Source organism: Piliocolobus tephrosceles, chromosome 13 (genome assembly GCF_002776525.5).
Source record: "Piliocolobus tephrosceles isolate RC106 chromosome 13, ASM277652v3, whole genome shotgun sequence".
Lineage (NCBI taxonomy): Eukaryota > Metazoa > Chordata > Mammalia > Primates > Cercopithecidae > Piliocolobus > Piliocolobus tephrosceles.
In genome coordinates, this window is record NC_045446.1 from 37,727,447 (window position 1) to 37,742,343 (window position 14,897).

General features: G+C 35.2%; 1 protein-coding gene across 3 annotated transcripts in view; it reads right to left on the reverse strand.

Moving 5' to 3' along the window:
- Positions 1 to 7,147: 7,147 nt before the first annotated feature.
- The window catches only part of ANO3 (anoctamin 3), a 474,227-nt gene continuing 466,477 nt past the window's right edge, over positions 7,148 to 14,897 (reverse strand). For all 3 annotated transcript variants that reach the window (XM_026454059.1, XM_023230338.2, XM_023230340.2), the window contains 3 exons: positions 14,265 to 14,345; positions 13,990 to 14,095; positions 7,148 to 10,180 (listed from right to left, as the gene is read on the reverse strand). In XM_026454059.1, the coding sequence (XP_026309844.1) occupies positions 9,998 to 10,180; positions 13,990 to 14,095; positions 14,265 to 14,345 (370 nt within the window). In that variant the 3' untranslated portion in view covers positions 7,148 to 9,997. The remainder of the gene's footprint in view (positions 10,181 to 13,989; positions 14,096 to 14,264; positions 14,346 to 14,897) is intronic.

Below are 14,897 nucleotides of genomic sequence, written 5' to 3' on the forward strand. Positions count from 1 at the left end.
TGGCCAGATAAGAGCAAAAGGCCTAGAAACAGTGCGTTAGCAAAGTAAGAAGAAATAGTCCAAATAGGCAAGGATAAGGAACTCCAAAGTTGTCTTTAAATATTTCTTGAAAGAGAAAGCCTTGAAAGAAGCAGGCAATAGACAATACCAATATCTATTATTAGAAAAGATAGAAAGACAGACAAATCAATGGAGGAATTAAAACAGACACACTGGAGTTTATAAAACAGAACTCAATCCTTGCCTTCTCTCCCTCCACTCAAATAGAAAAGGAGAAGAGAGAAGGAGAAAAACGGTATTGGGCTACAGTTTATAAGAGAGATGAGAAAAGAAATACATTTGGGTAAGAGCGAAAGGGTCAAAAGGGGGCACATTTGGAGAAATATCTGAAAACGAGAAGGAGCAGAATTTTTGGAAACATTTTTTAAAGTCTGGCAATGCTAATTAAGCTGTTGATCTAAGGATTTGCAAATTGAGAGATGCAATTATTTTCCAAATGATTTGTGATACTCTTATTAATTAGAATATATATTTTGTGAATATTGAAATCTGAGCCAAACCTAGTTAGCTTTATTAATATCTTAGGGAAAGAAGAGAGAAAGAAAGAGGGAGAGACAGAGAGAGAAAGAAAGAAAGGAAGAGGGAGAGAGAGAGAAAGAATAAAAAGAAAAAAACAGCAATTCTGAGGATGAGAATAAATTAATGGTAGGCATTATATATGCAGGTACATATATATACATGTGCATACATGTATATGTAAATATGATTTGGAATACATCAGGATTGTGAACTTCCACTTGGGACAGCATAAAAACAAAATATACCATACAGTTTTTCATTTTACTCACAAATTTTACTCATAAATTTTCCTAAAGACATTTCACTGGGTCGGTACATTTCCGCAAAAGTTTTAAAAATGTTTGTTCTTTTACAGTCCCTAATTATTTTACCTGGAGTGTTATCAAAATGTCATACAACTGGAAGATACAATTATTATTATAAAAATATCTCTGCCTTCCTTGTGTAATGAAATTTATGGCATTAGCAGATGACATTCCAAGAGATTTTAGAGGTCATTGTAGAGACTCCCCCCATTCTTCTTAATTGAACCAACAGGCATAAATCTAGGGTTTCAGGTAGAGAGCAGATGGGAATCTACGGGAAACTGTCTTCCACAGTGTTTGAAAATCGTGTTTGTTGTGTGATGAAGCAAAAGGGAGCTATGAAGTTCACAGTCAATAGATTCAGCTAGTGAGTCCCAGCACTCCTCTCAGGCCCTCCCAAGGACAGTCCAGAGTCATGCCAAGGCCACTGGTGCAGTACAAAGACAGTCCAGTGACAAGTTCCATCCATACCATGGAAGAGGGTTTAACTCGTGGCTGTTTTTGCCACAGCATGACCAGAGACATTCTCAACAAATGGCACTAGGAATGATGAGTTTTAGAGGGGCCTAAAATGTTCCAAACTTGATACTCAACACTGTACTTTAAAGCACAACCATAGATACTGGTAAAAATGGAACAGAATTACCTCAATGCCTCTCTAACTCATTCTGAGTGAATTCATTTTTGTGACAGACATTTTTTTGTCACCATTTGGAATAAGAACTACGACAGCTTATGATTGAGATGAGGAACTGGAGTCAAATGGCTTAGGTTCAAACACAAATCTTAGGTTCAAAACACAGATTTACCTGACATAAATCTAGGTAATTTTGGGCGATACTTTTTAAATGTTACTTTATTCACCAATTAATAGGAGTAAAAATTATCCCTACTTAATAGAATTATTATGAATATTTATAGAAGTAAATCATATAAAGTGCTTAGCACAGCGTGACTGACCCACATGGAACATTCAATACTTGGTCTGCAATATATGAAGAACATAGTGTACGTGTTAACTTAAACGGTTTTATTATTTCTTTTCAGGATTTTTAAGATGCAGGATCAGAACATACATTACTATTTTGAGAATTAGAAATAATAAGAAAAACAGAATGTATAAATTGAAAGTCATGCCATAAATTTCCAAAGAGTAGTTTTTTTAATGCCACAGTTTAAATAAAATATTATTTTCCAGAGAGTAACTTTTCTAAAGGTCCTAAATTCTGAAAAGAGAGAAAACTACTGTTATAAACAAGTGTATTACTAAAAGATGCAATAGTCATTACTATGATTTATTATTATTTTGTACATGTAAACCTTGATAAGTAAACAGCATCTCAACCCAAGTTTATCACTCAATGCACAGTTCAAAGCATCCGTGACTCTCAAAATAGCCACAGAAGGTGGCGAGGGTCTTTTCCCTTTGTTTATATAGTGTTTGCCAAATAAGAACTTTACTGTTTCGTGACTTTATAGGGTTATACCATTTCATTCTAAAGAGAAACAAAAAGTAAACCATTGCCCATGTGGCTTTCAAATAGTATTTCAAAGAGAATATTACTGAAATATTTTTGTGCTGTGACAGACTTAATCAAACATTATTTATGGAAAAAATAGAGGAGTCTCCCTTTAATTGTTCCCTTAGAAATAAATTGTTTTAAAATATTACAGAAGTTATAGCTGTATGTATATGCACATTTGTATATTTACAAGCCTCATGGACTTAATCTCAATATTGTAAATTAGTTAGGTTTACTATACAGTTAACTGCTTTTATCTAGCATTTATAATCTTGTAGCATAAGCTATTTTCAAATAACTAAAATTTAATTGATATCAGTGGTACACATGAAAATGATACAAATTTATAAACTAATCAAAGGTAACTCATCATTGATAGTGAATTAACTAATATGTAGTTTTTATTGGTAATTCTTGGAAAGAGATAATACCATTATTTCCTCTCCCACCCCAATCTCCTGAGTAAATCAATGTAGATCTGCAAATACCCATGTGAATAACAAACATTCACAAGCCCATTTTTCTAATATTATACTTTGGTGTTTCAAATATTAGCCATCTTCAGAAGAAAAAGAGTTAATCTCATAAGTATTTAACTTCTAAATCACAACATGACCCTTTCTCGAAGTGTCAGACTGTCATCATAAATTAGAAAAATAATCTTACCTTGTGGAGCAAGATGGTCATTGCTACTGATATTTCAGTACATCGGTAGGACATTTAATGTGGTATTTTTGTATTTTCTTTCTTTCTTTCTTTCTTTCTTTCTTTCTTTTTTTTTTTTTTTTTTGAGACAGTCTCGCTCTGCCACCCAGGCTGGAGTGCAGTGGCCGGATCTCAGCTCACTGCAAGCTCCGCCTTCCGGGTTCCCGCCATTCTCCTGCCTCAGCCTCCCGAGTAGCTGGTACTACAGGCGCCTGCCACGTCGTCCGGCTAGTTTTTTGTATTTTTAGTAGAGACGGGGTTTCACCATGTTAGCCAGGATGGTCTGGATCTCCTGACCTCGTGATCCGCCCGTCTGGGCCTCCCAAAGTGCTGGGATTACAGGCTTGAGCCACCGCGCCGGGCCTTTTTTTTTTTTTTTGAGGCGGACTCTTGCTCCGTAGCCCAGGCTGGAGTGCAGTGGCCGGATCTCAGCTCACTGCAAGCTCCGCCTCCCGGGTTCACGCCATTCTCCTGCCTCAGCCTCCGGAGTAGCTGGGACTACAGGCGCCCGCCACCATGCCCGGCTAGTTTTTTGTATTTTTTAGTAGAAATGGGATTTCACCGTGTTAGCCAGGATGGTCTCGATCTTCTGACCTCATGATCCGCCCATCTCGGCCTCCCAAAGTGCTGGGATTACAGGCTTGAGCCACCGCGCCCGGCCGCTATTTTTGTATTTTCAAAATCTTATGCAGCTTTTTAATTTCAGAGTTCTAGAGTACATCTAAATCTAATGTTATTTATACCTAGTTAAGATTAGGAAAAATGCCTATAAACAAGTATAGTTAAATAATTTATATATAATTATTTATTTTTTTAAATTAAGTTTTGATTTAAGTGCATGAGAATTATCAATGTGAATATTTTCTACAGGGTTAGGAATGGAATGGAAGATAATCATCTATTCTAAAATCTTTTGTTAAAACCTTATAGATTAAGGCAGGTCCACCAGGTGACCAAGTAAGCATATACCAAAATAAGGTTTTTCATATTATATAACATGACTTCCTTTTTGATGTTTTGGATAATGCCTGTAATATTTAGCTTACCATGGGTTAGGAAACACACACACACACACACACACACACACACAGAGAAATAAACATCAAGAGGGCTTGTACCTTAATAAAATAGGTTACTATAAATCAAGAAAAGCAATAAATAAGGTGATATCCTTTGTGGACCTTATCCTCAGGAATTTCCAGAAACGATTCATCTGTATCCTAAGTTGCTAAAGCAAGTGTGTGCACAGGTGTTCAGAACACCTCATTCCTATTACAGGATCTGCTTTTGACACATTTAAAAGGCTAAGAGTAGTTTCACGTAATTCTTTATTTAATGTCTTAATTTAATTGCCATATTAAAAAATGTGAGCAACCCTCAAATCACTTATTTGCAGTATAGTATAATATAAGCAGGCTGAATTTGTGGATAACATTATTGACTGGTTTGGAATACACTTCGTAAAGGTTTATATACCTTTATGTTAACTACTTTCAAGAATGCTAAAAGGTCACCTTCTGAAAAATTGATTCAGCCTATTTCAACACAGCAAAGCTTCCTTAAATTGGCTTTAGAATTTAAGAATTTGGAAGGAATGTTTAATGATAACAATACACAGTGTACTTTTTTTTTAAAGGAACAATAAAATCAATATTTATAATCATCTGGATAAACATATGGTTGCAACATAATTTCTCCTATTGAGAATAAAAATGGAGAAATGCATTGTTGTCTCTTCTGGCCTTCCCTAAATTCTTTTTTCAATTATAGAATTCCAATAGCTCTTTCCTACTTGAAAAATACAATATAGAGGCCAATGGACATATATGTTAGGAAGATAAAATTGTATAACCTTAAAATTGTGTATCTTTTTAAGTGTATTGTCATCTTTAACACTGAAAATGAGGCTGTTTCTTTGGTTAGAGTTGTCACCAAAATCTAGGCTTACTAGATTTAGCTTCATAAATCATAACATAGTCAACAAAAAATATCTTCATTTCCTCTGAGTGTTAACAGATGAACTACACTGTGGTTTTTCAGCCAGGAAAGGCAGGGTGTGTGCACAGCAGATACTGAAGTAGGATCTGTAAACTAGACATTTTTGCATGGGTAGAAAAGACTCTAAATTGTCTTTATCATCTTCAAAACATTGCTTCCACAATTATCTTTGCCATCCGGTTTTTCTGCCACCCAATCTCTCTTTTCTCACCAGAGAGAGAAAAATATGCTGCGTAAAGATCAATGGAAAAGTCTGTTCATATTACTTGTTGGAAAGATACTTAATTTTCCCTGAAGACTTTACTGGTAGGGTTGAATTTCATATATCAACATGCAATTCAAAATAATTGTAATGGTACTGAGGCAGTTTGAGTAGCACATGGGGTTAGCCACTTACATGACAATTATTTTTTGAGGAGTATCTAAATAGATTTCATAAAGTTTTGTTTTTCAACTAATAATATAAGAAATGTTACTTTGTGAAAAACAAAGAGGGCAGAGACGTCACTTTAACCACATAGAGAGAATTAAGATGGAAAAAAACACTCTGAGGATGTCAATGAAGGTCTTTACCAGAAAATCTCATTTATTTCCTTCTTAGGGAAAGATGTAAAGCAGAGCCCACATAACTGGCTGTCTAGTGTAACGAAGACTTCCACTTTGGGCTGGCTGCATGTGAACGAGGCTTTTTCTAGAGAGCATTTTGCAGAAGCACACACATACAGTCACAAAGCAGTAAAACTGGACTTACTAATAGGTTTCTCTTTGAGGGTAGACATTGATAGTAGCAGATATTAGAACTGGTCCCAAATATGAAAGTTTTCTCTACCAACCTGTTTGTTTCATTTTACTTTCCTAAAAGAGACATCTTAATGTGGATGTGGCTACAATGCAGTAAGGGTAACATTTGTGTTCTCTAGAAAACAAAAAAGCCATCAAATGTGATCATGGGTGTTTTTTTCAAATGAAGCCAGATGGCAAATTCAATTGAAGATAACTTATCACTGTTACAAAGGTATCAATCCTAGCTAGCAGAAGCCTGGGCTGATCAATGATTCAAGCTAAAGCCCAATTAATATCCCCTTTGGACTATGTATTGTTGTCATATTTCATTTGGAATAGAAATGCCTGTAGGGAAATGTTTGGCTTTTCATCAGAAACTGGGTTGTTCAGGTCACTCCTAAAAGATTCTCTCTGAGCCAGAAAGAACAGCAGGAATGAGGTAAGATGTTAACTGATTCCCTGGATAAAACCTAGAACTATACCCAGAGTCCATTTTAATACCGTGATTTTTGAGGGAAATGGAGTGAAAATATCTGGTCACCATAGTAGAACTGAGTTGGGCATTTTTCAAAGATAGTAAATGCTCACTGATTCTTATACAAAAGATGGTAAGATGCAAGTGTGTGTGTGCTCACCCCCACAAAACACACATACCCTGGGCTTATGTTAACTTGCCCCCAGTTGACAGGATAGTCAATCAAGCCATATCAGTTAAGCAACTCTGCAGGCCACCTGGATTTTCCATTTTGACCATCATTTAAAAAAAAAAAAAAAAAAACAATGGGCAAATTGGTAGCCTCTTTTTGACAGTTGGCTGTGGTGCTCCTGCATGTCCTCCCTCCTTAGCATGCACTGTATCTGTGCACAAATTCCTGTCCTAAAGAGATTTTGATGGTGATTGATGGAGCCAGCATAAATGTGAAAAAGAGAAAGGGCTTAGGTGTGATGACACTATTGTTAACCCTCACAAAAACTAATCAACAGCTTCTTCTCTTATCTGTGTCTAAATACAAAGCATTAGATAGGTGTGATTCCCCACCAGCACTTTATAACGTGCAAACACCTTGAAGAAAACAATGATCTTATCAGAAGAGAGTCAAACCTTTTTAAGAGTATGGTAATGGCCTGCAAGAATAAGGAACTAACTTTGGAGAGTAAAGAATGAACAACACCCCCTCCCCATACACAACAGATTTCAATTCAATATTTAAAAAGCAAGCAGAATTAAATTTAACATGCAAATTATAGGGAAAATACCATATCAAATAATGATTTATTGAGTGAAAAAGTTTTCTATTCATTCCATCATACAATAGATTGTGCTAAGAATCATTTTGGAGGAATGTGCAGCATTCAGAAGTTGTATCTCATCATGCAGTCACTCAGCAGCATTTTATCTAAAAGTACGTGCACAGACTCAGACAATTACACACTATTTCAGGCATGATCTACAGTGATTTTCCACACATTGTACAGTGAAAGCTCTTCATCTTGGAACAACTTGTCAAAGCAGACTGCATGCACATATATATTAGTTATTTGCTTGAAAAGACAAGTTAGAATATGAAAATATATAAGCAGCATTCATGTAATACAGAATTCCTGAGAATAGCCTGTGCTATAATTCTTTGAGAAGTAATTTGTATTCATATAAAAACCATGATATAAAACATTTCTCTCAACTAAAACAGAGTGATCTAAAACTAACACACTGCAAGGGGCTGTCAGTATTTACTGTCAACAATGATGAAGGCATAACTAGATTCTATTGCACTTTTTCGCAAAATAAACATTTCAGACAATTTTTTCTTTTTCTCTTTTTCACATCTGTTTCGAAAGTATCAGAGAAGGCATTTTGTAAACCAATGTAATACAATTTTTAAATTAAAGTATTTTTCTCTTGTCATATTTTTCTTTCTAGTTGATCAATACGGTTTTAAACCCTAACGGGACTATATAAAAACACGGAAAGGAAATACTTCTCAAGGATACAGCTATCATTATTTTTTATACTACTCTCAGACAGATGTTGCTGTTCTGTGATCCTAATTTGGAAAAGATGTTGGTGGTTGTTATTAATAGGTAGAGAGAGTATTTATACTCAGGCATGTATTTACATGTACCTAACAAAGCAAAAGAAATGCAGAGGATATAAAAATGGAGGAGTGTAAAACTCCCTTGTACTTAGTAGAATTAGTTGCTACAACTGCTACAAATAAGGACGGGGAGCGTGAGAACCTCTCTGGAATCTGAATGGAAGAGTCTCATATAACAAGGGTACGTAAGGGAAGTTCAGAGTCTAAGGCCCTTTCCTTTGCTCAGAATCAGAGGACAAGGAGGAAAGTGAATACGCTTGACAAAAACAAACAATGAAACAGCTATCATCTATCCGCTTTTCTTCTGGAGAGAAAGAAGGAAAAGCTAATAAAACATTTTCAGTGTTAATATTTAGAAAATAGTTTCCTAGTAAGGGAAATATAATCTTACTAGAGAAACACTAGTATATATACGTAGTAGCTTTATTTCCATTGTGTTTGATCTGGTCTTTTAAATATTAGAAATAATGGTGCTTTGCTTGATTGGAAAAATAATAATCATCATAGTAACCATAAATATGTAGTGTGCATATGTGTGATTTCCTTGTTTTGCAAGAAAATGTCTTAAATTCTACCATACATTTACTTCAGCTCTTCTCTTTCTTCCTTTCCGACCTCCACAACTTATGCCTCCTCTGAACTTTCTTGAGTGCACCATCACTCCTGCCTCATCTGTATGTGGAACAGACATACTCATCGATACAGAGTTGACGGTGAAATAGAAATTCCACAACAAAGCAAAATTATGTCTTTTGTGATTATTTTGACTTTGTTTCTAGAGAGTTGTTAAAAATAAACCAAATCAAAACTATCAAAGAAATAATAACATAAAACTCCCTTCAGTGATGAAAAAAGAAACTAAAACACAAATAAATGTTTTTTCTTTTTTTAACAAATAATATAGATTTATATTCATGCATTGCTTTCATTAGTTCATGAGTAAGAGTGCACATTGTTGAAAAAGCTAAGTGTTGCAGAGCATCTGGCCTCAGTTTTCCTAAATAAACATATTACAATAGCAAAAACTGGTGTCAGAGCTGCATAAACCACAACATATACTACATACCATCAAGGTGCAAAGGGACAAGGAAAACCAACGTATGTACAGCATTTCAAGTTAATATTCCATGAGAGTTGTAATAAATCATAGAGAAAAAATTAAATATACTATAAAACAGCCTTCCACAATAAAGTATGGATTAGTTGTGTTCTAAACTATATAAGAATAGCCATTCATATTTTATAAGTATGTGGCTTTATTGGCAGTTAGTACAAAAAATTGCAGTGCAACTGGCTCTGCCAGGGATAAAACAGACTTGAAGTAGCCAATGCAATGGAATATTATTTCAATGAACGCTGTTCTTTTTGGAATCTTAGATTTTTGGTTTGACTACTAAAGGTGATGTACAACTCTTCAACTGCATAGTCAATGTAAAGCAGCATAAATCCCCTGTGGCACAGAACCATAATCTCAGCAAGAGACAAGGGCAATTCCTACCAAACTGTAAACTGAAGGGATGTGGAGTTCTGGCAACCAAGGCAAGAATTTGTTTAAGTCATTTCTTATAAGTACCTGAACTCAACCATACTTTCCAAAGTCCAATTAGTATGTGGGTGAAGACTGCTTGATACTTTAAGCCATGCCTGGCTTGTGAACATTTACATGGAAATCTGTCCTTCAAAACCTCACCAGCCTCTTTCTCATTACACTGCAGTTGATGGAAGGCAGAGGTCTCCAAGCATACAACTCCCTGAGACTGGTTTTGAGAATGACATCCTGGCTTCCTGCAATGTCAATCTAACCCTTTTTAAGGTCATCAAGTCATTGTTTTCTTCCCTACAAGCCTGGATATTTCAAATCCCAAATATGGCTGTGATACATTTCCAAGTAGCATATTATACATGTGGTTTGCCAAGTATGCCTTCCTCCTAGATTCCACCTAGCATTCAAAGTTGCCATCATTTCTTCCCATTAATGTTATCACCCCTACTGGGTACCAGGTGTCAACTAAGGCCATTCATGGTGAACAGGCTGACCACTTTTTCTCCGTTGTTGTTGCAAATGTTCCAGTTCAGCCTCATACATCATTTCTTGAACTAAGTACTTCTCCCGTCGTATTCGGTCATGTAGACCCTTTGGTACATCTGGAATCAGGTATGCGATGAATGACTTTATCCCAAAAACAAGGTGCTGCAAATTTAAATGTGAAAAGTACAGTTTTCAAAGATTCTGAAATGTTAATTATAAAAAAGTATAACAATGAACAATGTTGCATTTGCTTTGAATCAAGCATCAGAACTTAGTATGTACCATCTAGAATATTAATACTTTCAAAAATTATATTGAAAACACTACTGTTGCCTTCTTCACATAAGTATCAGGAGAAAACAAAGAATTACTTCCTCTTTTTCCTGTAACATGTTGATATCACTTCCTAAGCACCAAGTAAATCTTAAATTCATATCTATAAAATCTCTACATATTATGAAATATTATTATGACATGAATTGTTATACACAGATGAGAAAGATCATATCCAGGGAGAACCCATGTCCAATAGATCATAACACATATCATGTAAACCACATAGAATGCAATCTGCCTGTTATGCTAGCATTAGACTCAAACTCAAAAAATGCATTTTTCATGTCTATTAAGTTCACATATCACCATAGCTGCTTTAAATATTTTACCTTTATTATATAATTGTTCTATGATGCAAAACATATTACTTTTATTATTACTTCTTTGAGACAGCATCTCATTCTTTTGCCCAGGTTGGAGTGCAGTGGCATATACACAGCTGACTCTAGCCTCCATCTCCTAGGCTTAAGTGATCCTCCTGCCTCAGACTCCCAAGTAGCTGGGAACACAGTTGCCTGCCACTATACCTGGATAATTTTTTTAAAAAATTTTGTAGATACAAGGTCTCACCATGTTGCCCAGACTGGCCTCAAGCTCTTGGGCTCAAGTTATCCTCCCACCTTGGCCTCCCAAAGTGCTGGGATTACAGGTGGGAGCCACTGTGCCTGGTCAATATTTTGAAAAATGAACTGACAAAAGTAATGCATTTAAAAAAAAGCAGGAATAAAACTCAAAGGCAGTGTGTCTGTGGTTAGAAGTATACATGTTGAATGAGGCTGCTTGAATCTGAATCCTACGCATATCAGCTCTTTAACCTCAGGCAAATCACCTATATTCTGTGCCATATCCCTAAAATGGTGATAATAGTAGTACCTCTTAAAGGTTGGCATAAGTATTAAATGAATATGTGTGTGTATATATATATATAAATATACACACACCATATATGTGTATATATATATTTGTGTGTGTGTATGTGTGTGTATGGCTTGGGAATTGCTTGTCATAGTGTGAGCCCTGCTTAAATATTATCTCCTGTTATTATAAATGCATCCTATTTTTCCTAGGAAGAAGAATAGATCTTTCAATTTCTCAGAGAGGAAAAAACATGATACTAATAGAGTTAGCATAATCTGTGGAAAATAACACGTTCCTAATGGATTCTTAGTAGATAATAGTCTACGTGGAAAAGAAGAATTCAAGGTACTTTAACTGGGCTTATTATATGTGTCCCAAGAAACTGTACTGCAGAGAAGATCATAGTAAGGCAGCTCATATTTTTCCATATAAAAGCAAATAACCAGAAGTTCTTTCTTGATAAAATATTTGATATTCACAGAAATATCCAGGAATGTGCCTTAAGGGTATAGGAATAAAATTCAAAACCTTTGCTATAATTAAATTAGTAAGGAGGGGTATGCTTCAAGTCCCTGAGGAAAAAATAATTTAGTATACCTTTCTTTTTTTTTTTTTTTTTTAGATGGAGTTTCACTCTTGTTGGCCAGGCTAGAGTGCAAAGGTGCGATCTCGACTCACCACAACTTCCGCCTCCCGGGTTCAAGTGATTCTCCTGCCTCAACCTCCTGAGTAGCTGGGATTACAGGAGTGCACCACTGCACCTGGCTAATTTTGTATTTTTAGTGGAGACGGGGTTTCTCCATGTTGGTCAGGCTGCTTGGAACTCCTGACCTCAGGTGATGCGCCTGCCTTGGCCTCCCAAAGTTCTGTGATTACAGGCGTGAGCCACCACACCTGGCCAAGTTAGTATAATTTTAATAACACTGACTAGTGGAATTTAATGCAGAATTATTTTATAATTAAAAAGTTTATTCAACTCATTCTAAATGGCACTCTAAGGGGAAAATAATACAATAAAAGATAGGCTCTTCAATAAATGGTGGAGGGAAAATTGGATACCTATGTACAGAAGAATGACAACAGACCCCTCTCTCTCACCAAATTCAAAAATAAAATAAAAATGGATTAAAGACAAGTGTAAGTCCGAAACTATGAAACCACTAGAAGAAAAACACTGGGGAAATGCTTTAGGACATAGACCTGGGCAGAGATTTTTTTGGGGTAAGACCTCAAAAGCATGGGCAATAAAAACAAAAATAGACAAATGGGATCACATCAAGCTAAAAAGTTCCTGCATGGCAAATAAAAAAAATCTACAGAGTGAAAAGACGACTGATAGAGTTGAGAAAGTATTTCCAAACTATCCATCTGACAAAGGATTAATAAATTTGATGAAATATCATACAGAAGACAGAAAAAATGTTCTAAACGTGAATCAATCTCATGGCTAGCTCTCTATATATCTAAAAACAGTAAAATGGGTAAGGCACAAAATAAGTTTCATGAAACAATACCATTGAAGTAATTTTGAAAAAGAACACTCAAATTAATACTACTTTTTTTTTTTTTTTTTGTAAACAAACACATATGCAAGTAAATATGTGGGAGAATTTATACGGATGAAAAGGGAGGGGATGTTTTTGGAATGGGTGGGTAATGGAATTAGCAATGGTGAAAGAAGAAGAAAAAAATAGTGAGGAAATTACATGGATCAATGATGACAGTTTGCTTTGAATCCATGCATTTTGTTAACTTTGTTCATTTGAGCTTCAAAATAAGATGGGAGAAGAAGTGTAAATAAAACACAATAGAAGTTTTTTTAATCACTGGATTGGAAATATGCCTTAACTCTTATGTTAGACACTCTCACTTCGTTAGGAGACATGTATACAGGTGCAAAGTCGTTAAGTAATAGAATTTCAGTCCCGGATGATACGCTTAGGGGTAAGCATTTCATTTTAAAGATGGAGGATATTTCACTACAAAATTTGAAGTACTTTTTGGAGATCAGTTGAGAGGTATATTACCTTTAAAAATATTTGTTCCAAAAGTCTTAGATATGGCTACCTTTTCTCTGAATAAATTGGTGTGGTCATGTAAAACAGATGCATTTAAAGTCTTTGTATTGACCTTAGTGGTACCTCAGAGAGTATATACTCAATATATCCCAGTGCTAAATTCTTCACTGTATTGAAATAATTATATGCTAAATGAGGCAATAATACAATAGCTTCTGCCAAATTTCTTCACAGGATTACAATCAGATATTATTGTATGGATCTGATAATCAAAGTCTCTGCATTTTTAAATAAAATGTTCTCAAGCACAATTTATTGAATCATCCAGTGTTCCTTATACAAATATGTAAGTGATCAACTGTAATTGGAATTGATTGCTCAGAAAATCAGTTTTTTCCACCCCAATGAATTGATATGGATTCCTTTATCAGATGATGAAAATCATCCTTTCCTTTTTAAACTTGGTTACCAAAAGACTCAAAAGTAGGAGGCTCAGAAGTTTTCAGCTCAACTGTGCAGTAGCTTTTTTTTTTTTTTTAACCCTGATTTCCTGGTATTTAAATTAATGTACACTCTTACATTATTCAGCGCTTGCTTTTCTGTACTTGTAATAATGCTTTCATTGTATTAAAGCCTTTTACGGGACCTACTTAAGTGTTTTTGTGGAAGTCTGTGAGGAACTGATTTCAAAGAGGCAGGTGATAAATCATTTAAAAGAGCATTTATCTATAGTAATTTTCAACTCAGCTTGTGACTAACCTCAAATACAATAATGAAGGCCAATCTAGCAGCAAGAATATGCCAGTATTGTAAAGTAAACTCATAGGGTTTGGAACTCCAAGGGGGGCCTCTGTAGTCTCTGTACCTGAAATCCACAAAAACAAAGAGAATGACAAATAGAGATCAAACAGCGAAGGCCCGAATTTTCTTGATTTGCCCAAATGCCAAAATAACAGTTTAAATGTGCTCATTAACATGTAGTGGGGAACATACGGAATGGTGAAAACAAGCAGGAAAGAAACTATTATAAGTACCTGCAATAACCAGATTTTCCCATGCCAAGCTCACTCAGGTCAAAGAAGGATAGGCTATTGTTGACATATCCCTTTAAGCAACTGGGAGAAAAGAAAAATATCATGTGATTCAAAGATTCATACATTTCTAGCCTAATTATTTTATTACAAATGCCAGGATTTTATAAATGTATTATTCTTTCCATTCTGACGATAAACTTTTAGCAACTAAGCTCTTTTATTCCATTCCCTAACTTTCATAATTGTACCTTAATGAGACAGATTCCTGCCCTGCCATTTTCTCCCAATAATTCCTACATTGCCTTTTCATCTGGTTTATGTTTATTAACTAGTTACCGCACACTAGACATTTTGCTAATTACTTTCTATGTATTAAAACTCTATAAAATATGTTTTATAAATATGCATGCACATAATACTGTTCAATTATAATTAAGTAGCTAATAAATATTGCTTATTCTTTACTTAACTTATTCAACATATATATTTATTCAAGACTTATGATTTGTTGGAAAAATTCTCGATGCTTGGTACTTAACAGTGAACAAAACAGGCAAAAATCCCTATCCTTGTGCAGCTTACATTCTAGTAGGGTGGGAGAGGGGAGAGGTACTCACACAATAAACATAATTA